This window comes from Bombina bombina, chromosome 4 (genome assembly GCF_027579735.1).
Source record: "Bombina bombina isolate aBomBom1 chromosome 4, aBomBom1.pri, whole genome shotgun sequence".
Classification (NCBI taxonomy): domain Eukaryota; kingdom Metazoa; phylum Chordata; class Amphibia; order Anura; family Bombinatoridae; genus Bombina; species Bombina bombina.
This window is the reverse complement of record NC_069502.1, coordinates 948,457,193-948,483,618: the sequence shown is the minus strand read 5'-3', so window position 1 is coordinate 948,483,618 and position 26,426 is coordinate 948,457,193. Positions and strand designations below refer to the sequence as shown.

Below are 26,426 nucleotides of genomic sequence, written 5' to 3'. Positions count from 1 at the left end.
TCCGCTAAGATCATACACAAAACTCAGGTAGATTCTTCTTCTAATGCTGCCTGAGAAAAAACAACACACTCCGGTGCCGTTTAAAATAACAAACTTTTGATTGAAGAAATAAAAACTAAGTTTAACAACCACAGTCCTCTCACACGTCCTATCTATTAGTTAGGTGCAAGAGAATGACTGGGTATGACATAGAGGGGAGGAGCTATATAGCAGCTCTGCTTGGGTGATCCTCTTGCACTTCCTGTTAGGGAGGAGTTATAATCCCATAAGTAATGGATGACCCGTGGACTGACTACACTTAACAGGAGAAATGTGGGTTTACTATCCCTTTAAAGCTAAGGGCCATAGACTGAAGAAACAAGTCTGTCTGAAACTACTTTCTACTACTTGAGTTGTCTGCAGAGTCTCTATTAATTTATTCAACTGGTTAATTTCTAGTGGTTATGCTACCTTGTTGATGGTATATCAGCTTCTACTACAAGCAAAGTAAAAACAAACTGCTTCCCGTCAATGCATTAAGATTTTCAACCCTACTTGTGTTTATAGCAATATATAATATATATATATATATATATATATATATATATATATATATATATATATATATATATATGAGCAAGGAAAGGGAGGGCACTCTCAGGATTTATAGAATATGCCTATGAGCAATCAAAGTCAATTTATTGTTTTTGACAACAACATTAGTACGTCATAGGAATAGGTTGACGTTTCGGCTTATGCAGAAGCCTTCATCAAGACAAGCGAATAACTCATATCGGCGTCTTACCGCCGCCTACAACAACACCGGTAGGACATATATATATGAGAGTACATAAACAGCGCTGTATACAGCAAATATAAACTAGAAATACACGTGTAGAAAAAAACACTTTATTTTACTGACAGACCATGTCTTAGAACATTTAAAAAGATATTACATATACCTATTCACAAAGAAATAGTATTAAATGTTGCTATTGTATATAGTCCTAACACATAGGTTAAAAAACTATTTGCACAATGGAGGGCAAATTAAAGTTTTTAAGATGAAATGGAGCACTATTGTCCCCACTTTCATACAATATACAAATTTACAACATACAAATATGCAGTATTAAATCACAAGTATAAAAACCTTTTAAAAAACTAAAAATAATATAATACTCTGATAAATGAAGAGCGAGAGAAACTGCAAACACTTGCCTGGCCAGACTCTGTGTATACGATACCACCACCACAGGTGACACCTGAGGAAGGGGCGTAACCCTGAAACTAGTAGTGGTAACGTATACACAGAGTCTGGCCAGGCAAGTGTTTGCAGTTTCTCTCGCTCTTCATTTATCAGAGTATTATATGATTTTTAGTTTTTTAAAAGGTTTTTATACTTGTGATTTAATACTGCATATTTGTATGTTGTAAATTTGTATATTGTATGAAAGTGGGGACAATAGTGCACCATTTCATCTTAAAAACTTTAATTTGCCCTCCATTGTGCAAATAGTTTTTTAACCTATGTGTTAGGACTATATACAATAGCAACATTTAATACTATTTCTTTGTGAATAGGTATATGTAATATCTTTTTAAATGTTCTAAGACATGGTCTGTCAGTAAAATAAAGTGTTTTTTTCTACACATTGTGTATTTCTAGTTTATATTTGCTGTATACAGCGCTGTTTATATACTCTCATACAACCTTTCTTGTTCCTAAAAACTGCTGCAGTTCAGCCCTTAATCAAGTGATTAGATACCTAGTATATACTAGTGGCATAAAATCTTTAGTTGATTGCAACTAAAATATACATTTCTCAGTGTGTGGCGCTCTCCTTTTTTAACTACAATATATATATATATATATATATATATATATACATACATACATTTATTTTAAAAGATATATAGACGATCTGCTGGTTATCTGGAGGGGGAATGAAGAAAACCTGCAAATATGGTTTAATGAGTTGAATACAGAACACACTACTCTGAAGTTTAAGATGAGTTACAGCCAGAAAGAAATAGAATTCTTGGACCTAAGAATATATAAGGATGGAGATAGGTTGAATACAACCTTATATAGGAAGCCGACAGATAGGAATTCGCTTCTGGATGCTTCAAGCTGTCATCCCCCCGCACTAAAAAAGGCCCTCCCGAAATCGCAATTCTTTAGGGTAAGACGGAACAATACAAATACAGAACAAGCAGATGAACAAACTGAAGAAATGAGGAACCGGTTTATACAAAGGGGATACCACAACAAACTCCTACGAGAACATATTTCCACGGTTAAGGAAGGCACAAGTGATACTGCTAAGAAGGAAGGACATAATAAAGAAAAAATTAGTCTGACCACTACATACTCCGCAGATAAAAAAAGAGTTTTCAACAATACTCGGGAACAACTGGCAAATACTCTGCTCAGATGAAACACTCCAGTTTAAAAATAGATGGATGTCCCTAGAGTGGGCTTTAAACGAGGTAGGTCACTTAAAGGTATCCTGCAGAAAACAGATCCTATACATGGCTATTTTTACATTTCTGCGGTGTTTGTGTTTAGCTGCAATTTTCCTCTTACTCTTTTAATGTACCCACACATATTATATACCGTTTTTCTCGCCATTAAATGGACTTTCTAAAGATACCATTATTTTCATCATATCTTATAATTTACCATAAAAAAAAATATACAATATGATGAAAAAATGGAAAAAAACACACTTTTTCTAACTTTGACCCCCAAAATCTGTTGCACATCTACAACCACCAAAAAACACCCATGCTAAATAGTTTCTAAATTTTGTCCTAAATTTAGAAATACCCAATATTTACATGTTCTTTGCTTTTTTTGTAAGTTATAGGGCAATAAGTACAAATAGCACTTTGCTATTTCCAAACCATTTGTTTTCAAAATTAGCGATAGTTACACTGGAACACTGATATTTGTCTGGAATCCCTGAATATCCCTCAACATGTATATATATTTTTTTTAGTAAACATCCCAAAGTATTGATCTAGGCCCATTTTGGTCTATTTCATGCCACCATTTCACCGCCAAATGCGATCAAATAAAAAAAATTGTTCACTTTTTCACAAACTTTTTCACAAATATTAGGTTATCACTGAAATTATTTACAAACAACTTGTGCAATTATGGCACAAATGGTTGTAAATGCTTCTCTGGGATCCCCTTTGTTCAAAAATAGCAGACATATATGGCTTTGGCGTTGCTTTTTAGTAATTAGAAGGCTGCTAAATGCCGTTGCGCACCACATTTGTATTAGACCCAGCAGTGAAGGGGTTAATTAGGTAGCTTGTAGGGTTAATTTTAGCTTTAGGGTAGTGTAGTAGACAACCCAAAGTATTGATCTAGGCCAATTTTGATATATTTCATGCCAACATTTCACCGCCAAATGCGATCAAATAAAAAAAATTGTTCACTTTTTCACTAACTTTGGGTTTTTCACTGAAATTATTTACAAACAGCTTGTGCAATTATGGCACAAATGGCTGTAAATGCTTCTCTGGGATCCCCTTTGTTCAGAAATAGCAGACATATATGGCTTTGGCATTTCTTTTTGGCAATTAGAAGGCTGCTAAATGCTGCTGCGCACCAAACTTGTATTATGCCCAGCAGTGACGGGGTTAATCAGGTAGCATGTAGGGAGCTTGAAGGGTTAATTTTAGCTTTAGTGTAGAAATCAGCCTCCCACCTGACACATCCCACCCCCTGATCCCTCCCAAACAGCTCTCTTTCCTCACCCACCTTACAATTGTCCCAGCCATCTTAAAGGGACAGTCAACACCATAATTTTTGTTGTTTTAAAAGATAGATAATCCCTTAATTACCCATTCCCCAGTTTTGCATAACCAACAGTTATAATAATACACTTTTAACCTCTGTGATTAACTTGTATCTAAACATCTTCTGACAGCCCCCTGATCACATGATATTTTATTTATTATCTATTGACTTTCATTTTAGCCAATTAGTGCAGTGTCTGCCACAATCCACGGGCGTGCTCACAATGTTATCTATAGGGTTTACCTGAACTAGCTCTCCCCTGCTGTGAAAAGCAAATACAAAAGCATGTGATTAGAGGCGGCCTTCAAGGGCTTAGAAATGATCATATGAGCCTTCTTAGGTCTAGCTTTCAACTAAGAATACCAAAAGAACAAAGCAAAATTGGTGATAAAAGTAAATTGGAAAGTTGTTTAAAATTACATGCCCTATTTGAAACATGAAAGTTTTTTTTGGACTTGACTGTCCCTTTAAGTACTGGCAGAAAGTCTGCCAGTACTAAAATAAGTTTTTTTTTTTTTTTTTAATTATTTAAAAAAAAAAAAAAAAAATCATATTCTGCTGTGTAGGATCCCCCCTTAGCCCCCAACATGCCTGATCCCCCCAAAGAGCTCTCTAACCCTACCCCCACTATTAGCCACCATTTTGGGTACTGGCAGCTGTCTGCCAGTACCCACTTTGCAAAATAACTATTTTATTTTTTTTAAACCTAACTTTTTCGGTAGTGTAGCTGCCCCCCTCCATACCCTACACCCTCCCCCTCCCAGATCACCCCTTCTCTGCACCCACCACCCTCTCCCAGCAAAAAAAACTCCACAGCAACTGCCTTAGATTGCGAGTGCGCGCACGTGCGCACACCCGCCCCTCACCTCCAGCGCGCGCTACTGCGCGCACCCGGCATAAAGAGCAGCCGGAAGGAAGTTCCCTAGTGATGGGCCGCCCACCCACCTCCCTGCAATGGCTCCCACCCACCAATGATGGGCACCATCACTGGCCGATGCAGAGAGGGCCACAGAGTGGCTCTCTCTGCATTGGTGTGCCTAAAAAGGTATTGCAGTGATGCCTTAATATCGAGGCATCACTGCAATACCATGAAAGCGGCTGGAAGCGATCAGGATCGCTTCCAGCCGCTTGAAACCCTTAACGATGTACAGGGTACGTTGCTGGTCTTTAAAGACCAGCTTCTGTAAGACATACCCTGTACGACATGCGTCGTTAAGGGGTAAAAAAAAAAAAGTAACTTTATTGCCTCCTTGCATGCATAGGTTTTCTATGTAGATAGTTTTCTGCATACAGGGAGTGCAGAATTATTAGGCAAATGAGTATTTTGACCACATCATCCTCTTTATGCATGTTGTCTTACTCCAAGCTGTATAGGCTCGAAAGCCTACTACCAATTAAGCATATTAGGTGATGTGCATCTCTGTAATGAGAAGGGGTGTGGTCTAATGACATCAACACCCTATATCAGGTGTGCATAATTATTAGGCAACTTCCTTTCCTTTGGCAAAATGGGTCAAAAGAAGGACTTGACAGGCTCAGAAAAATCAAAAATAGTGAGATATCTTGCAGAGGGATGCAGCACTCTTAAAATTGCAAAGCTTCTGAAGCGTGATCATCGAACAATCAAGCGTTTCATTCAAAATAGTCAACAGGGTCGCAAGAAGCGTGTGGAAAAACAAAGGCGCAAAAAATACCTGCCCATGAACTGAGAAAAGTAAAGCGTGCAGCTGCCAAGATGCCACTTGCCACCAGTTTGGCCATATTTCAGAGCTGCAACATCACTGGAGTGCCCAAAAGCACAAGGTGTGCAATACTCAGAGACATGGCCAAGGTAAGAAAGGCTGAAAGACGACCACCACTGAACAAGACACACAAGCTGAAACGTCAAGACTGGGCCAAGAAATATCTCAAGACTGATTTTTCTAAGGTTTTATGGACTGATGAAATGAGAGTGAGTCTTGATGGGCCAGATGGATGGGCCCGTGGCTGGATTGGTAAAGGGCAGAGAGCTCCAGTCCGACTCAGACGCAAGCAAGGTGGAGGTGGAGTACTGGTTTGGGCTGGTATCATCAAAGATGAGCTTGTGGGGCCTTTTTGGGTTGAGGATGGAGTCAAGCTCAACTCCCAGTCCTACTGCCAGTTTCTGGAAGACACCTTCTTCAAGCAGTGGTACAGGAAGAAATCTGCATCCTTCAAGAAAAACATGATTTTCATGCAGGACAATGCTCCATCACACGCGTCCAAGTACTCCACAGCGTGGCTGGCAAGAAAGGGTATAAAAGAAGAAAATCTAATGACATGGCCTCCTTGTTCACCTGATCTGAACCCCATTGAGAACCTGTGGTCCATCATCAAATGTGAGATTTACAAGGAGGGAAAACAGTACACCTCTCTGAACAGTGTCTGGGAGGCTGTGGTTGCTGCTGCACGCAATGTTGATGGTGAATAGATCAAAACACTGACAGAATCCATGGATGGCAGGCTTTTGAGTGTCCTTGCAAAGAAAGGTGGCTATATTGGTCACTGATTTGTTTTTGTTTTGTTTTTGAATGTCAGAAATGTATATTTGTGAATGTTGAGATGTTATATTGGTTTCACTGGTAAAAATAAATAATTGAAATGGGTATATATTTGTTTTTTGTTAAGTTGCCTAATAATTATGCACAGTAATAGTCACCTGCACACACAGATATCCCCCTAAAATAGCTAAAACTAAAAACAAACTAAAAACTACTTCCAAAAATATTCAGCTTTGATATTAATGAGTTTTTTGGGTTCATTGAGAACATGGTTGTTGTTCAATAATAAAATTAATCCTCAAAAATACAACTTGCCTAATAATTCTGCACTCCCTGTATATGTGTAACTTGGGTAAGAAAACTTTTTGCCAATACTCTAAGAGATGTAACTTTTTTACTTTTTGTGAGAAATGTGGTGCATCCTCAGATTGAAGTGTCTTTGTATACTAATAAATTAATATATTTTTGTATACTTTAATTTTGGAGCTGTGTTCCTTTCAAAAGAGTGCTGAATTCCCTGTCTTTTTTTAAACAAAATACATGTTTTGTTTCTCTTTCTTTCTATAAGTTTTTCTTATATACAATTATAAGGGTCTGCACCACAAGCTTAACAGGCATTATATCAAGGGCCAATGTCTAATACACTTTCTCCCCTCTTTCATAGCTCCTAAACTAGCACTTGCTTCCCACTCTGCTAATTGCTTGATGAGCAAAATAATATTTTAAAGCTTCTGAAGTCAGGGTTTCCCTATTCCTCTCCAACTTTGAGGCAGAGCTAATTTCATTTGTGTATATTTTTACAATATTCAATGAAGAATAATACATTTAAAGGGACAGTCTAGTCCAAAATAAACTTTCATTATTCAGATAGGGCATGTAATTTTAAACAATTTTCCAATGTACTTTTATCACCAATTTTGCTTTGTTCGCTTGGTATTCTTAGTTGAAAGCTAAACCTAGGAGGTTCATATGCTAATTTCCAAGCCCTTGAAGGCCACCTCTTCTCTCAGGGCATTTTGACAGTTTTTCACCACTAGAGGGTGTTAGTTCATGTGTGTCATATAGATAACACTGTGCTCACGCACATGGAGTTCCTATAAGCCAGCAATAATTGGCTAAAATGCATGTCTGTCAAAAGAACTGAAAAAAGGGGGCAGTTTGCAGAGGCTTAGATACAAGATAATCACTAGTGTAGACTGTCCCTTTAAGGTAGTAAATGCATCTTATTTAAAAAAAAAAAAGCTGTTAATTTCACAAAATGCATTGTCCACCAAGCAGGATTTGCGTAGATGTATTGGGTGAACTATTTAAAAAGATGTAGGGTGACAAATTGACTAGTTCATGTAAGCTTTAAAAAAATAAAAATAATCACATTTGGCAAGACAGAAATATAATATACAAAATATATCACACACATTGTTATGCTTACCTGTCTGCTTTCTGCAAAATTTACCAAATAAATTGTTCTCAGTACTCGCGACCATCGAATACTTTGTATTTGAGCAAGACTCAAAGCGGCATACACAATCAAATCAATTAAATTGAGCTTTACAAAAGAAAAAAAAGAAAAACAAAATTAGCTTGTGGTATACTCATCTAGACTATTTATTCTGTATTACTGTATCAAATTACAAACAACAATTTTGAAAATATGTTCTGTATAATTTCTCATTTTCTTTATTTGAAATATATATATTTAAAAGGACAGCAAAATAAAAAATGTCCTAATTATTTTTGTTATTTAATTTGCTTTCTTCTTCTGGTATCCTTTGATGATAAGAATACCTAGGTATGCTCAGAAGCAGGAATGCTAGCTGAGAGCTAGCTGCCGATTGGTGGCTGCATATATGTATGCCTCTTCACATTGGTTCACACAATGGCATCTAATTATCAAGCCGTCAACTTACCTGCATTCGACGGCACCAATACGCTCACCTAAGATCGCCTAACATCGCTGCCGCGGACCTGAATACGTTCTCCAAAGTTACCAAAAAAGCTGTCAAAAAGCTGTGCACCAAGTATGGGGCAATGAGCAGCAGACTGTTGTTAACTAACAGTCATTGATCTCGCTGCTCTTCGGCTTTATTACAGCTTTCTTGGTACCCTGTCACTAAACACCCACACTATACTATACAGTTTACACCCTATACCACCGCTCCCGGACCCCGCCGCAACTCTAATAAATGTATTAACCCCTAAACCGCTGCTCCCGGAGCCCACCGCCACCTACATTATATTTATTAACCCCTAATCTGCCCCCCCTACACCGCCGCCACCTACATTATATTTATTAACCCCTAATCTGCCCCCCTACACCGCCGCCACTATATTAAATGTATTAACCCCTAAACTTAAGTCTAACACTAACCCTAACACCCCCTAACTTAAATAAAATTTAAATAAATCGAAATAAATTATTCCTATTTAAAACTAAATACCTATAAAATAAACCCTAAGATAGCTGTAATATAACTAATAGTTACATTGTAGCTATCTTAGGGTTTATTTTTATTTTACAGACAAGTTTGTATTTATTTTAACTAGCTACAATAGTTATTAAATAGTTATTAACTATTTAATAGCTACCTAGTTAAAATAAATACAAAAGTACCTGTAAAATAAAACCTAACCTAAGTTACAATTACACCTAACACTACACTATAATTAAATTAATTACCTACATTAACTACAATACAATTAAATAAAATTAAATAAAATTATCTAAAGTACAAAACCCCCCCACTAAATTACAGAAAATAATAAAATAATTACACGATTTTTAAACTAATTACACCTAATCTAATCCCCCTAACAAAATAAAAAAGCCCCCCCAAATAAAAAAAGCCCTACCCTATACTAAATTACAAATAGCCCTTAAAAGGGCTTTTTGCGGGGCATTGCCCCAAAGTAATCAGCTCTTTTACCTGAAAAAAAGTACAATACCCCCCCAACATTAAAACCCACCACCCACATAACCAACCCTACTCTGACGACTTAGAAAATCCGCCTCCCAGTTGTCTACTCCTGGGATGTGAATTGCTGAGAGATGGCAGGAGTGATCCTCCGCCCACCTGATTATTTTGGTTACTTCCGTCATTGCTAGGGAACTCCTTATTCCCCCTTGATGATTGACGTAAGCTACAGTCGTGATGTTGTCTGACTGAAATCTGATGAATTTGGCCGCAGCAAGCTGAGGCCATGCCTGGAGAGCGTTGAATATCGCCCTCAGTTCCAGAATGTTTATCGGGAGAAGATCTTCTTCCCGAGACCATAAACCCTGAGCTTTCAGGAAGTCCCAGACTGCGCCCCAGCCCAACAGACTGGCGTTGGTCGTTACGATGATCCACTCTGGTCTGCGGAAACATATTCCCTGAGACAGGTGATCCTGAGACCACCACCAGAGAAGAGAATCTCTGGTCCCCTGGTCCAGCTGTATTTGAGGAGACAAATCTGCATAATCCCCATTCCACTGTTTGAGCATGCATAGTTGCAGTGGTCTGAGGTGTATCCGTGCAAAAGGGACTATGTCCATTGCCGCTACCATTAGCCGGATTGTCTCCATGCACTGAGCTACAGATGGCCGAGGAATGGCATGAAGGGCTCGGCAAGAGGTTAAGAGTTTTAACTTTCTGACCTCCGTTAAAAATATTTTCATTTCTACCGAGTCTATTAGAGTTCCTAGGAAGGAAACTCTTGTGAGGGGGGGAGAGAGAACTCTTTTTGATATTCACCTTCCACCCGTGAGACTTTAGAAAGGCCAATACAATTTCTGTGTGAGACTTGGCTCTTTGGAAAGTCGACGCCTGAATTAAGATGTCGTCTAGATAAGGCGCCACTGCTATGCCCCGCGGTCTTAGAACCGCAAGGAGGGACCCTAGCACCTTTGTGAAAATTCTGGGAGCAGTGGCCAACCCGAAAGGAAGAGTCACAAACTGGTAATGCTTGTCCAGAAAAGCGAACCTGAGAAACTGGTGATGATCTTTTGTGGATAGGAATGTGCAGATACGCATCCTTTAAATCCACGGTGGTCATATATTGACCCTCCTGGATCATTGGTAAGATTGTCCGAATGGTCTCCATCTTGAATGATGGGACTCTGAGGAATTTGTTTAGAATTTTTAGATCCAGGATTGGTCTGAAAGTTCCTTCTTTCTTTGGAACCACAAACAGGTTTGAGTAAAACCCCAGCCCTTGTTCCGCAATTGGAACTGGGTGGATCACTCCCACTGTATGTAGGTCTTCTACACAGCATAAGAACGCCTCTTTCTTTGTCTGGTCTGAAGACAGACGAGAAATGTGGAACCTTCCCCTTGGAGGGGAGTCCTTGAATTCTAGAAGATATCCCTGAGATACAATCTCTAAGGCCCAGGGATTGTGTACATCTCTTGCCCAGGCCTGAGCGAAGAGAGAGAGTCTGCCCCCTACTAGATCCGGTCCCGGATCTGGGGCTACCCCATCATGCTGTCTTGGAGGCAGCTGCAGGCTTCTTGGCCTGTTTACCCTTGTTCCAGCCCTGGGTTGTGAAGTGTTAACCTTTTGCAGCAGGGGAGGATGAAGCGAGACCGCTCCTGAAATTCCGAAAGGAGCGAAAATTATTTTGTTTATTCTTTGTCTTGAAGGACTTGTCCTGGGGGAGAGCATGGCCTTTTCCCCCAGTGATTTCTGAAATAATCTCTTTCAATTCAGGCCCGAAGAGGGTCTTTCCTTTGAAAGGGATGTTCAAGAGTTTGGATTTTGACGACACATCGGCCGACCAGGACTTTAGCCATAGCGCCCTACGCGCCAAAATGGCGAAACCTGAATTTTTGGCTGCTAACTTAGCTAGTTGGAAAGCGGCATCTGTGATAAAAGAATTAGCCAGCTTAAGAGCCTTAATTCTGTCCATAATGTCCTCATATGAGGTTTCCGTCTGGAGCGCATCTTCCAGCGCTTCGAACCAGAAAGCAGCTGCAGTGGTTACAGGAACAATGCACGCAATAGGTTGGAGAAGAAAACCTTGTTGAACAAAAAATTTCTTAAGTAAACCCTCTAATTTTTTATCCATAGGGTCTTTGAAAGCACAACTGTCTTCTATAGGTATAGTTGTGCATTTAGCAAGTGAAGAAACAGCCCCCTCCACCTTAGGGACCGTCTGCCACGAGTCCCGTATGGGGTTAGATATGGGGAACATTTTCTTAAAAACAGGAGGGGGAACGAAGGGAATACCTGGTTTATCCCACTCCCTAGTAACGATATCCGCAATCCTCTTAGGGACCGGGAACACATCAGTGTAAACAGGAACTTCTAGGTACTTGTCCATTTTACACAATTTCTCTGGAACCACCATAGGGTCGCAGTCATCCAGAGTAACTAATACCTCCCTGAGCAATAAGCAGAGGTGTTCTAGTTTAAATTTAAAAGCCCTTTGAAAAAAACGGTACTGTGCCTTTAAGAAATAAAAAAGGCACACAATCTTGCAAAAACAGTGAAAAAATGCAGCAAACTTTTCAAAATTTTTACAGTATGTACCAGTAAGATTGCACCACTAGCAATATAAACGATTAACCCCTTAATGCCCAAACCGGATCGACAGTAGTAAAAAAAAAAAACGGTTAAAGAAATTTCAGCACCTTGCCACAGCTCTGCTGTGGCCCTACCTGCACCCTTAGGACCAGATTTGTGGGGAAAAAGCTTCTTATAGGCCCTCAAACTGCAGCAGGACCCTCCATGTGAAACAGCCTGAACTTCTAGTCGAAATAACTGCGCATCTGAGGCGCAAAATTAGGCCCCACCCACCTCACTCCGGTGCTTGTGAGGCCTAAGGAAACACTCTCAAGTGTTTTAGTAATAGCCATGTGGGTAATAACCCCTGAAAGAAACCCAAAGGAACCTTCAAAGTGTCTCAAAAAACGAAATTTTTCAATAAAAAAAGTTTGTCATTAAGCAGTGTCAACCAGCATAAACTAGCCCTGTTATGTAAGCTTGCAATTCCATACTTAGTCTCTGAATACAGCTTACCCTTCCCTCATGGGGATATTATCAGTCTCTTCTAGCATTATCACAGTATTGTCTAGAAATAAATGACTGAACATACCTTATTGCAGCCTAACCTGCAAACCGTTCCCCCCAACTGAAGTTTTCTTGCACTCCTCAGTCCTATGTGGGAACAGCAGTGGATTTTATGATACAAGGAGAAAAGGAATGACGATGGCACTACCGGAATTGTTGCCCTAATTAATTATAATCAACCCCATGAATAGGGGGTACCATAATCAGTAGCTAGAGGGCGGGTGCTGTACATATGTAGAGAGAGATATATGAAACGAATTCAGTACAAGACTGAACAAGCAATGTACATGGATAGCACTCAACAATTAGATAGGTATATGTCAGTATTGGACACAGTATAGAAAGGATCCATGCAAGAACATTCTGTCTGCATAGAGACGTTTAAAACTTAGCTTTTATTTCACATTAAAAAACAAATTGAGACGGTACACACAATTAAAAACACTGTAACATGAGGGGCCCCCCAAGATGAAAGGGTAAGGGCACTGCTCCAGATAGCAGTGGTACACAAAATAGGTACCCGGTACAATACAAGTGAAATATAACACTGGTCTCCTCCACCAGCCACTGTATTTGTTCAGGATGCACTAAAATTGGTTTGGGGTACCAAACAGTGGCTAACTAGGGTGATATTAAATAGCATAGGAATGAATCAGTATAGCTGAAAATATAACCTTTGAATACGATTTGAGTTACAAATATATGAAGTAAATAATGTCCCTGATAGTCAGTTGTGCGGACAAAAATAAGTCAATTAGCATAGGTTATTGGGTGTCTGTATTGATATTTACAAACAAAGTGGGGACAGTTGATACTTGACAATATTACGTGCCCGCTGAAGGTGTATATCTACTGATAGTATTCAACTATCACAGTGCCCAGGTAATAGAACAGGGTATATGTCCTAGTAATTGGTATTTCAGATCTCCAACCATCAGAGTGTGGTCGTATAGATTGAATTACACACCTGATGGGGTATAGTGGTAGGATACATTAAATACACCCATAAAATGAATTTTATATTCTTAAAGTCAATATTTATGGTACCATATTGATTGGGTTAACATATATTTATATATAAAACCTAGAATTAGGGAGGTGCGGTGAAAATAAGAACAATCCCTAACACTAGTCCCTAAAGTAAAAATATAACTTATGGCTATTAACTGTGAATATAACTGCTGAGCGGTAGTTGTATAACTCAGTTGGTACAATATCATAGATAGCTCAATAGGTATACAGTTAGCATTCAAGTACAAGTTTTCGCTATAGTGAATAGGTGATGTAAGATACAGTACATTTTAGCTGTACAGCAGTAAGGTAAGTGGTATAGCTAAATTTTATGAAGACACATAACCCTCTCCCAATTGATTTTGGGGGGGATCACTAATAGTCAAGATTTTATTTATAGTAAAGATTTACCTATAACTATTAGCTATAAAAGTAACTACTGAGAGGTGATTGTATATCACTATGGGACCTACACCATAAAAAGCTGAGTAGGTGTACTGTTAGTATTCATGTACAAGTTTCCGCTATAGTGGATAGATAATTTGAGACACAATACATTTTATTTCAACTGGGCGGCAGTCAGGTGTGTTTGGTGTAACTTAATTTTTTAGAAAGCACATATCCCTCTCCCAATTGGTTTTGGGGGGATCATTAATAGTTAGGAGATCCAGCTATACTTGCACGTGTGCAATTCAAATTCTATATAATATTAATCTTACATAAAATATCTATATATATAGAGATGCAGTATAAGTTGGATCAATTAACTGTCTACCACTGTTATCACTTTAAGAATGAGTATAATTGGACACCACATAGCCCGCCCAACTCTAAGGTGATACAACTGAGTATCTTCATATATGTCTCTTAACTGTCTAAAATTACATAGTCAAAGGTTGTAATTAATTAAACACCAGGCAGTGTAAGAGCATAAAGGTTAAACCATATAGTTAGCAAATAAAGATTGGAGTCGCGCTCCCAAAGGTATATTGGCAGGGAGATTTATACCAGACAAAAATAATAATAATGTTACCTATTATACCGTCCTGTCATAGACAGGAAGCGTTTCTAAATTACAACTACCAAAGATATCGGAGCAGAACAAAAGTAATAATAAAGGGACTGCCAAATAGTAAGAATATCAAACAAAGTTTACGTCACTACAGGCAGACCCACGAGGGCCGTTACAGCAATTTTAAAACACACAACCGGAGAGGGACCTAAGCGTCCCAACTCCCCCTAACATGTTTCGCAAAAGAGCTTTATCAATATATATGTGCTTTCTAAAAAATTCAGTTACACCAAACACACCTGACTGCCGCCCAGTTGAAATAAAATGTATTGTGTCTCAAATCATCTATCCACTATAGCGGAAACTTGTACCTGAATACTAACAGTACACCTACTCAGCTTTTTATGGTGTAGGTCCCATAGTGATATACAATCACCTCTCAGTAGTTACTTTTATAGCTAATAGTTATAGGTAAATCTTTACTATAAATAAAATCTTGACTATTAGTGATCCCCCCAAAATCAATTGGGAGAGGGTTATGTGTCTTCATAAAATTTAGCTATACCACTTACCTTACTGCTTTACAGCTAAAATGTACTGTATCTTACATCACCTATTCACTATAGCGAAAACTTGTACTTGAATGCTAACTGTATACCTATTGAGCTATCTATGATATTGTACCAACTGAGTTATACAACTACCGCTCAGCAGTTATATTCACAGTTAATAGCCATAAGTTATATTTTTACTTTAGGGACTAGTGTTAGGGATTGTTCTTATTTTCACCGCACCTCCCTAATTCTAGGTTTTATATACCCGTATTGTGCCGCATATAGGCCGCATCTGATTATAGGCCGCACCCTTAAAGTTTGGGTGCCATTTTGAAGAAATAAAAAATTTAAAGAAAACACACACAATGGTCAAGCAATGAGTCCCAATGCAGGGTGTCAGCTCCCAGGGGATCCTTTTACACTTCCCCAAGAGTATAGAAAAAAGAAAAACAAGGAAAGATGCTGCACACAATAGTAATTTCAAATGTGAAAAAAACTTTATTCAGCCATTAAAGCTGTAATGGCTGAATAAAGACTTTTTTCACATTTGAAATTACCAGTACTAAGGAGTACAGCATCTTTTCTTTTTTTTATTTTAACATATTAAAGCTGCAATTTTTTTATGTGCTGGTACATTTTCAGCATGTACGATGTGATGGGGATAAAAGCACTTTCTTACCTGACAATATCAGTAGCAAAACGGACTCATATGGGACATTTTGTGCTCCACTCACTTCCTCCCTCCTCATTCATAAGCCCAAGCTCCAAATTACACTGTGCTCAGCACAGTATTACACAGCATTACCACATCTTTACACATCTTCACAGTGGTGGCTCCTGCATATGAGCGTCCTGCTCATTATCCAAACCAATTACCTTTGCAAAATGTTGCAAAACTATCCAACTCAGGCGGACTACAATCCCCATAAGGCCACAGGGTGCACCGGAAGTTCGGCTGTACTGCGCAAGTACAAATTTGCCGATATGCACCCGATTATAGGCCGCGCCCCGCATATAGGCCGCACTGCACATTTAAAGCTACAAATCAAGGGAAAAAAGTGCGGCCTATATGCGGAACAATACGGTATAAATATATGTTAACCCAATCAATATGGTACCATAAATATTGACTTTAAGAATATAAAATTCATTTTATGGGTGTATTTAATGTATCCTACCACTATACCCCATCAGGTGTGTAATTCAATCTATACGACCACACTCTGATGGTTGGAGATCTGAAATACCAATTACTAGGACATATACCCTGTTCTATTACCTGGGCACTGTGATAGTTGAATACTATCAGTAGATATACACCTTCAGTGGTCACGTAATATTGTCAAGTATCAACTGATCCCACTTTGTTTGTAAATATCAATACAGACACCCAATAACCCATGCTAATTGACTTATTTTTGTCCACACAACTGACTATCAGGGACATTATTTACTTCATATATTTGTAACTCAAATCGTATTCAAAGGTTATATTTTCAGCTATACTGATTCATTCCTATGCTATTTAATATCACCCTAGTTAGCCACTGTTTGGTACCCCAAACCAATTTTAGTGCATCCTGAACAAATACAGTGGCTGGTGGAGGAGACCAGTGTTATATTTCACTTGTATTGTACCGGGTACCTATTTTGTGTACCACTGCTATCTGGAGCAGAGCCCTTACCCTTTCATCTTGGGGGGCCCCTCATGTTACAGTGTTTTTAATTGTGTGTACCGTCTCAATTTGTTTTTTAATGTGAAATAAAAGCTAAGTTTTAAACGTCTCTATGCAGACAGAATGTTCTTGCATGGATCCTTTCTATCCTGTGTCCAATACTGACATATACCTATCTAATTGTTGAGTGCTATCCATGTACATTGCTTGTTCAGTCTTGTACTGAATTCGTTTCAGCAGTGGATTTTAGTTACAACATGCTAAAATCATCTTCCTCCCTGCAGAACTCTTCATTCCTTTCTGCTAGAGAGTAAATAGTACACACTGGTACCATTTAAAATAAACTTTTGCTTGTAGAAAATAAAAACTACATTTCTAACACCACATTCACTTTACCCTTCCGATTACTTAGAGCCGGCAAAGAGAATGACTGAGGGGTGGAGCTAGAGGGGGAGCTATATGGACAGCTCTGCTGTGTGCTCTCTTTGCCACTTCCTGTTGGGAAGGAGAATATCCCACAAGTAAAGGATGAATCCGTGGACTGGATACACCTTACAAGAGAAACATAAATTATGCTTACCAGATAATTTCCTTTCCTTCTGTACAGGGAGAGTCCACAGCTGCATTCCTTACTTAAGGGAAATACCGAACTTGGCCACCAGGAGGCGGCAAAGACACCCCAGCCAAAAGCTTAAATACTTCCCCCACTTTCCTCATCCCCCAGTCATTCTGCCGAGGGAACAAGGAACAGTAGGAGAAATATCAGGGTGAAAAAAAAGAATTTAAAATTTAGGGCCTCCCATCGGAGAACACGGGCGGGAGCTGTGTACTCTCCCTGTACAGAAGGATAGGAAATAATCTGGTAAGCATAATTTATGTTTTCCTTCTTAATACAGGGAGAGTCCACAGCTGCATTCCTTACTTGTGGGAAATTATACCCAAGCTCCAGAGGACACTGAATGCTAACGGGAGGGTAAAAAAGAGAGGCGGCACCTAATCTGAGGGTACCACAGCCTGCAAAACATTTCTCCCAAAGGCTGCTTTAGCAGAAGCAAAAAAAACCCAATCAAACTTGTAAAATTTGGAAAAAGTATGGAAGGAGGACCAGGTAGCCGCCTTACAAATCTGATCCATAGAGGCCTCATTTTTGAAAGCCCAAGAGGAAGCCACTGCTCTCGTAGAATGAGCCATAATCCTCTGAGGAGGCTTAAAGGGACAGTTTACTAAAAAATTGTTCTCCCCTTTAATTTGTTCCCAATGATCCACTTTACCTGCTGGAGTGTATTAATTTGTTTACAAGTATTTCCATTAACCTTATATTGGCATTTGAAATAGTTTATTTAGCCTGTGGTATCCCCACCCATCCTGAAAGTGTTTGGCCTTGAGGCCAAGCTGTGTTAACACAGCCAGTAGAAGAAATTACACTCCCATTGGGTTATAGAAGCGATAAGGTAATAAAATGTTAATTTTCCATTAATCTCTCCAAGTATTGGTGATTGGTTTATGGACAGATATAAAGTTAAATAAGCAGGTATGTTTACACAATGTAATAAAGTAATGAGATCTGATTATACATACAAGTTCAACCCATTTTATTAGGCTGTGGCTTCAAAACACAAAATCAGCTAATTCATATACACAAATAAGCCTTAAAAAAGTAAATCTCATGCATTTTATACTCTGCATCTTAAAAAAAAAAGTTATTTGAAACACATTAAGGAAAAAACTATTTTATAGTATACTGTCCCTTTAAGACCCGCTGACTCATATGCTAAGCGGATGATACTCCTCAACCAAAAAGATAAGGAAGTTGAAGAGGCCTTCTTACCCCTACGCTTCCCAGAATAGATAACAAACAGAGAAGAAGTTTGTCTAAATTCCTTCATAGCCTGAAGATAGAACTTTAAGGCACAAACCACATCCAGATTATGCAGTAAACGTTCCTTCGATGAAGAAGGATTAGGACATAAGGAAGGAACTACAATTTCTTGATTGATGTTGCGATTTGACACAACCTTAGGAAGAAATCCTAACTTAGTTCGTAGAAGAGCCTTATCAGCATGGAACACCAGATGAGGGTCAAATTGCAAGGCAGCAATCTCAGAGACTCTGCGCGCAGAAGCAGTAGCTAGTAGAAAAAGAATCTTCCAAGACAACAACTTAATGTCAACCTCATACATAGGCTCAAAACGTTGCCCGTTGCAACTTTAAGAACAAGATTTAAACTCCAAGAAGGAGCATTAGATCTCAACACTGGCCTGATCCTAGTCAGAACCTTAACAAAAGACTGTACATCCGGAAGCTCAGCAGACAGACAGGGCCGAAATCTGTCACTTCAAGGAACTAGCTGAGAGGCCCTTCTCGAATCCATCCTGGAGAAAAGAAAGAATCCTGGCAACCTTTACTTTGTGCCAGAACAAACCACGCTCTTCACACCAGAATAAGTAGGACCTCCACAACTTATGATAGATGCAACGAGAAACCGGCTTACGAGCTTGAATGAGAGTATCAATAACACTCTCATAAAACCCTCTCTTGGCTAAGACTAAGCGTTCAATCTCCACGCAGTCAGCCTCAAAGAATCTAGATCTTGATGAAGAAAAGGTCCTTGTTCCAGCAGATCCCTGCAACAAGGTAACCTCCAAGGAGGAGATGATGACATCTCCACTAGATCCACAAACCATATCCTTCGTGTCCACGATGGAGCAATCAGTAACACTGATGCCTGCTCCAGTATGATTCGAGCCACCACTCAAAAAAGGAGTGGAAGGGCAGGAAAAGAGAAATTAGATTAAACCTCCAAGGCACTGTTTATGCATTGATTAGCTCTGCCTGAGGATCCCTGGACCTCAATCCATATCTGGGTAGCTTGGTATTGAGACGGGACGCCATGAGATCTATCTCCGGCATTCCCCACCTGTTGCATATCTCCACAAACACTTCAGGATGGAGAGACCATTCCCCAGGATGAAAGGATTGTCTGCCGAGAAAATCCGCTTCCCAGATGTCCACACCCGGAATGTAGATCGCTGACAGCGAACAGTTGTGATATAGATAGGAGGAGGGGGGGAGGGGATGGGCGTTCAGTCGAAGAGCCAGGTTTTGAGGTCCTTTCTGAACTTTGTAAGGGAGGTGGATTATCTGAGGTGCAGCGGGAGCGTGTTCCATGTCTTTGCTGCTATGTGGGAGAAGGATCTTCTGCCCACTGTGGATTTGCTGATGCGGGGGATGACTGCGAGTGCTTGGTCGGTCAATCGTAGTTGTCTGGCGGGGGTGTAGAAATTTATGCTGTGGTTTATGTATTCGGGTCCGATGTTATGTAGGGCCTTGAACGCATGGGTAAGGAGCTTGAAGGTGATTCTCTTGTTGATGGGGAGCCAGTGAAGGTTCCTTAGGTGTTCGGTGATGGGGCATTGGAGAGGGATGTCGAGGATGAGTGTGACTGATGCGTTCTGTATTCGTTGGAGTCACTTTTGGAGTTTGATGGTGGAGCCAGCGTAGAGTGCATTGCCGTAGTCCAAGCGGCTGCTGACAAGGGCGTGGGTGACGGTTTTCCTGGTTTCTGTAGGGATTCACTTGAAGATTTTTCGTAGCAGGTGGAGGAAGTGGAAGCATGTTGAGGTGATGGCATTGATTTGTTGGTTCATGGAGAGTGATGAGTCCAGGATGAAGCCTAGATTTTGTGCGTGCTTGGTTGGTGTTGGAGGGTGAGCGAGGGCTGTGGGCCACCAGGAGTCATCCCATGCAGATTTATTGGGTCCGCGGAGGAGGACTTTGGTTTTGTCTGTGTTCAGTTTGAGCTGGATGTCATTCATCCAGGCGGTGACTGCTGTCAGGCCTTTGTGGATGTTCTTTTTGGCGGTGGTGGGATCTTCAGTGAGTGAGATGATTAACTGGGTTAGGAGATGATTAACTGGCATAGGAGATGAAGTTGAGGTTGTGGCGTCGGACGATGGCTGCGAGAGGGGCCATGTAGATGTTGAACAGGGTGGGGCTCAGCAAAGAGCCTTGCAGTACACCACAGTTGACTGGTGTGGGTTTGGAGACGAAGGGAGGGAGTCTGACTTTCTGGGTCCTGCCCGTGAGGAAGGAGGTGATCTATTCCAGGGCTTTGCTGCGTATGCCGGCGTCGTGTAGGCGGGTGCGGAGGGTGTTGTGGTCGACAGTGTCAAAGGCTGCTGAGAGGTCTAGGAGGATCAGGGCGGCAGTTTCTCCTCAGTCGAGCATGGCACGGATGTCGTCTGTGGCGGCGATGGCGGTCTTGGTGCTGTGGTTGCTTCTGAAGCCGGATTGGGAGTGGTTCAGGGTGTGGTTGGGTTCAATGTGGTCGATAAGTTGTGAGTTGATGGACTTCTCTATGACTTTGGCCGGAAAGGGGAGTAGAGAGATGGGGCGGTAGTTATTCGGGTCTGTGGGGTCTGCCGAGGGTTTCTTCAGCAGGGGTTTCAGTTCTGCGTGCTTCCAGACATCCGGGAAGGTGCCGGTTTTGATGGAGCAGTTGATGGTGCGGCAGAGTTCAGGGGAGATGGTGTTGCTTGCTTTGTTGAATATGTGATGAGGGCATGGATCCGAGGGTGCGCCGGAGTGGATGGATTTCATGATTCTGATGGTGTCCTCTGTGGTGAGGGGGCACCAGATATTCTGTGTGTGGTGTGGGGGGGCAAATTCGGGAGGGGTGTCGTTGGGTGTAGGGGAGTGGGTGGTGGAGGTTGAGATATGAGGTGTGAAACTGTCATAGATGTCAAGGGTCTTGCGGTGGAAGTGGGCAGCGAGGGTATTGCAGAGGTCCTGGGAGGGTGGGATGTTGGTGGTGTCGCTGTTGGGTTTAGAGAATTCCTTGATGACTGAGAACAACTCCATGCTGTTGTGTGCGTTAGAGTTGATTCTGTCTTGGATGGCTGTTTTTTTGGCGTATTTTATGAGGTGGTAGTGGGTGGTGATTGCTTCCTTAGAAGGTTGCTTTCTCCAGAAGGGTCTTGCTGGATCTACAGGCTCTTTCCAATCGTCTGCAGTGGCGTTTGGAGTCCTGAAGGGCTGGGGTGAGCCAGCCGGCCTTGTTGGTGGTTTGGCAGCTGGACGTTTTTTTGAGGGGGCGAGGATGTTGGAGCTGTCTGTAATCCAAAGGTGGAGGTTGCGGGCGGAGGCGTTGGCATCTGTGGAAGTAGGTGGGGAGGATTTGTTTAGGGTGTGGTGTAGTTGGTCTTGGGTGATGTTGTTCCAGTTTCTGCGGGGCGGGTGGTACTGTCGGAGGTGGGTGGTGGGTTTGTTGAAGGAGAAGTGTATGCAGTGGTGGTCAGTCCAGAGGAGTTTGGTGATGTTATTGACTGAGATGTGGTTGCCTGAGGAGAAGATCGGGTCGAGGGTGTGGCCCACTGAGTGGGTTGGGTAATTTACAAGTTGCTTCAGTCCGATGGTTTCGAGGTTTTCCAGGAGGGTGGAGGTGTTGTGATCATTGGGGTTATCAAGATGGAAGTTGAGGTCACCGAGGAGGATGTAGTCCGTTGAGGCGAGGGCATGAGGTGCAATGTGGTCAGTGATGGAGTCGCAGAAGGCGGGACGAGGTCCGGGAGGTCTGTAGATGAGGGTTCCGCGGAGGGTGGTGTTGGGGTTGACCTGGATCTTGAAGTGTAGGTGTTCTAGGCCTGGTGAGTGGTCGTCAGAGCTGGTTGTGACTTGGATGGTGCATTTGTGGATGATGGCGACGCCTCCTCCAGGTCGGTTGCTGCGGTCTTTGTGTCAGATCTTGTAGCCTTCGGGTATTGCAGTGGCGATGTCCAGCGCTGATGTGGGGTTTAGCCAGGTTTCGGTAAGGAAGGCGACGTCTGGGGAGGTGGAGTCTAGCAGGTTCCAGATTTCGAGGGCGTGCCTGTGGATGGAGCGGGTGTTGAGGAGGATGCAATTGAGGTAATTGCGGTTGTTTTTGTGGGGGTTAGTTGGCTGGGTTGTGATCCGGAGGGAGGGGAAGGAGCAGTTGCGGCAGGTAAAAGGTCCAAAGGTGTTGGTCATGGATGCGTGGTGGCAGGCGAACAATCTACCGGTGTTGAGCGCGTGGAGGGTGCTGGCGTCGTAGTGGCGGCAGTTTCTGGAGCCAAAGTTTGTGGCGCTGGCACCCTTGCCTTTGGCGTGCCTTCGGTGCGCCCGCTGCGCTCGTCCACTGCGCAGTCGCACAGGGAGCAGCATTAAATACAGCAGGAAGGTGGGCGGGCTGGTTAGCTGGATAAGGGTAGGTGTGAAATGAAAACAGAGCAAGCAGTATACAGTAAAATACAACAAAAATACATAGGGAGGAGGTAGAGAGAGAGAGAGAGAGAGAGAGAGAGAGAGAGAACTTACTTCAATGGTGCTGGTAGCAGCATTAAATACAGCAGGAAGGTGGGCGGGCTGGTTAGCTGGATAGGGTAGGTGTAAAATGAAAACAGAGCAAGCAGGATACAGTAAAATACAACACAAATACATAGGGAGGAGGGAGAGAGAGAGAGAGAACTTACTTCAATGGTGCTGGCAGCAGCATTAAATACAGCAGGAAGGTGGGCGGGCTGGTTAGCTGGATAGGGGTAGGTGTGAAATGAAAACAGAGCAAGCAGGATACAGTAAAATAAAACAAAAATACATAGGGAGGAGGGAGAGAGAGAGAGAGAAAACTTACTTCAATGGTGCTGGGAGCAGCAATAAATACAGTAGGAAGGTGGGTGGGCTGGTTAGCTGGATAGGGGTAGGTATGAAATGAAAACAGAGCAATCAGGATACAGTAAAATACAACAAAAATACATAGGGAGGAGGGAGAGAGAGAACTTACTTCAATGGTTGCTAGGGAGCTTCTCGTTCCCCCTGATGGTTTATGTAAGCCACCGAGGTTAAATTGATTGGAATCAGATAAATTGGGACGAATCCAGTAGGGGCCAAACCTTCAGAGCATTAATTATTGCCCGAAGGTCTAGAATGTTGAACAGGAAGGAGGTCTCCTGCGTCCACAGAACCGGCGCCTTCTTGGCGCCGCAAACAGTTCCCCATCCTGACAGACTCGTGCCTGTAGTCACAGTCACCCAGGATGGTCTTAAAAAGGATGTCCATCCGGACAGTGCCACCAAGAGAGCGATTCTCTCGACCGGTTGTCCAGAGAAATCTGTTGAGACAGATCCAAATGATCGCCGTTCCACTGCCTCAGCATGCACAGACGCCTGAGGTGGAACCTGGCAAAGAGAACGATGTCCATGCTGGAAACCATGAGACCAATCACCTCCATACACTGAGCCACAGATGGCCTTAAGGAAGTCTGGAGGGCAAGACATGTTGAAGCTAGCTCGCAACCTCTCTGGACTGTCTATGGAGTCTATTATCGTGCCCAAGAATTCCACCCTGCTGCTTGAAATAAGAGAACTCTTATCTATTTATCTTCCCTCTCATGGGATCGAAAAAGACAGGAGAGATTCCGAATGGTCTTCCGCCAGACGAAATGATGGTGCTTGTACCAGAATATCGTCCAAGTAGGGACTTACTGCTATACCCCGGGTTCTGGCGACTGCTAGAAGAGCCCCTAGAATCTTCGTAAAAATTCTTGGAGCAGTAGCTGGACCAAACGGAAGTACAATGAACTGGAAGTGCTGGTCCAGGAACACAAACCTGAGGAACTGGAAGTGTTCCCTGTGGATTGGAAGGTGAAGGAATGCCTACTTCAGATCTATAGTGGTCATAAACTGCCCTTCCTGAATTAAGGGAAGGATGGACCTTATTGTCCCCATCTTGACAAGGGGACATTTAGAAATTTGTTTAAGCACTTTAGGTCCAGAACTGGATGGAAAGTTCCCTCCTTCTTTGCGACCATGAAAATGTTTGAATAGTATCCCAAACCTCTCTCTGCGATAGGTACTAGGACAATGTCTCTAAAGCAGGACAGATCCCTTACGCACTCCAGAAAAGCTTCCCTCTTTCCTAGTCTTGAAGACAGGTTGAGAGGATGAATCTGCCCCTGGGTGGATGAGATTTGAACCTATCTTGTTACCCTGAGCTATGACCTCCACGACCCAAGGATCCGGCATGTCCCTGAACCAAGCCTCTGAAAGAGCAACAGTCTGCCCCTACACAATCCAAAATAGGACCGGGGGCAGCCCCTTCATGCGGACTTAGTCTCTGTGGGCTTCTTGCTCTGTTTGGATCTATTCCAGGACTGAGCCGGCTTCCAAGAACTCTTGGTTTGCTCTGGCTTAGCGGAGGAATGAAAATACGAACTTTGTCCCTTAGATTTCTTCTCCTTATCTTACGGTATGAAGGCACCCTTGGCCCTTGAAACCATGGAGATAGTCAAACAAACTCTTTCCCTTAAAGGAGAGGCAAAGATACTAGACTTAGAAGTTATATCTATCAGTCTAAGCAGCCTGAACAGAAAACCTGAAGTCTTAGCCTTAGACTAATTAATTTGTGTAATAACAGCACAGATAGAAGAATTAGAAACCCAGAAGGCCATAATTCTTTTCTCAAAAATGTTGAGGGAACCCTCCACCTCGATCAATTTCGAGAAGGAGACGCATCAAAAGGAAGCCACACCAGCAACTGTGGCAACAAGCGCTGCCAGTAAAAGAAAATATCCCCTAGGTCGAAACACCCTCTTTAACAGAGTTTCCATCCTTATATCCGGTGGCTCTATGAACGACGAACTATCCTTACACGGGCTAGAATTAAGTGTGGCATAAAAATAGCGACAACCAAGTAGGGATGGAGAAAAGAAAACCCACCCTCATAGAGAGCCCGGAACCGGGATCTTTAAAAGGCAGATGACAGGGAAGTGGAATCTAATCCTGTCCCACTCGTCCTTAATAAAGATTGCCCTCAAATTTAGGACCCAGAGGTTCGTCTGGCAGCTCGGCCTTTGAAACCTCTAATGTAGTCAAAACCTCCTTTAGTAGAAAGTGTAAACGTTCTGTCCTAAATCTAAAAACTGGATCCTCCACAGGCGGAGGATTATATGCAGCAGACTCCAATCCCTGAAAGTTCAGGGAGAACCTCATCCTCAGATAACCGATCAGATATATCCGACGAATTACATGATGCCCCCCTGGGCAGGAGTGCAAGATTTAACCTTTCACTTGCGCTTAGCAGTGCGAGGGAAAGCACTAATGCCCGCAGACACTGCCGTATGAAACTGCGCAGTAACGTCTGGTGAAAAAAGGCTCCCTCCAGATGGAGGATTAGCAGTGCAATGGGAAGCTGCATGTGTATAAAAAGATGCATGTAGGGTGTGCACCTCACTGGACGAGGACTCATCAGAGGTGGGCAGCTCAGTGGTATCAAACATGTCAACCTTATTTGATATAATCCCCTTATCAAAAGGCATATGGAACATAATTGAGAGGGTGGATAATCCAGAGCTCCATCACAATATAAATAAGCATTACTCTTTGAAATAGAGGGAGAACCCTCTAATGAATCAGAATCCTCCATAGCTAAAGTACGATATGCGGAGACCTACAGAAAAAAACAAACTTTATTTTAAATAAAAAAAATTGAAACGATCTTACCGGAATCTACGCCGTGGAACAGAAACATGGTCCTTCAAGTTTGACAGATTGTAGCAGCACTTCTGACATGGACTTGAGTGAAGAAAAGCAGGCAGCAAAACTCGTCAATGCTGATTGCTTAGGAGCTGTTAATATGAGTCTGAATGTGTTTGCAGAAAGACTCTCCCTGCATCTCCAGACTAAAGATTAAATATCCTTTTTCTGGGGGAAGCATTTGCTTAAAAGTGTGTTCTACCTTACACTGAATGTGTCTGGAATATAATTAACGCAGGAGAAGAAACATCCCTCCCTCACTGGA

General features: G+C 41.9%; 1 protein-coding gene across 1 annotated transcript in view; it reads right to left on the bottom strand.

Moving 5' to 3' along the window:
- The window catches only part of LOC128657571 (two pore calcium channel protein 1), a 291,641-nt gene that overhangs the window by 186,554 nt on the left and 78,661 nt on the right, over nucleotides 1-26,426 (bottom strand). Inside the window, exon 5 of the mRNA XM_053711945.1 lies at nucleotides 7,745-7,861. Coding sequence (XP_053567920.1) covers nucleotides 7,745-7,861 — 117 coding nt within the window. The remainder of the gene's footprint in view (nucleotides 1-7,744; nucleotides 7,862-26,426) is intronic.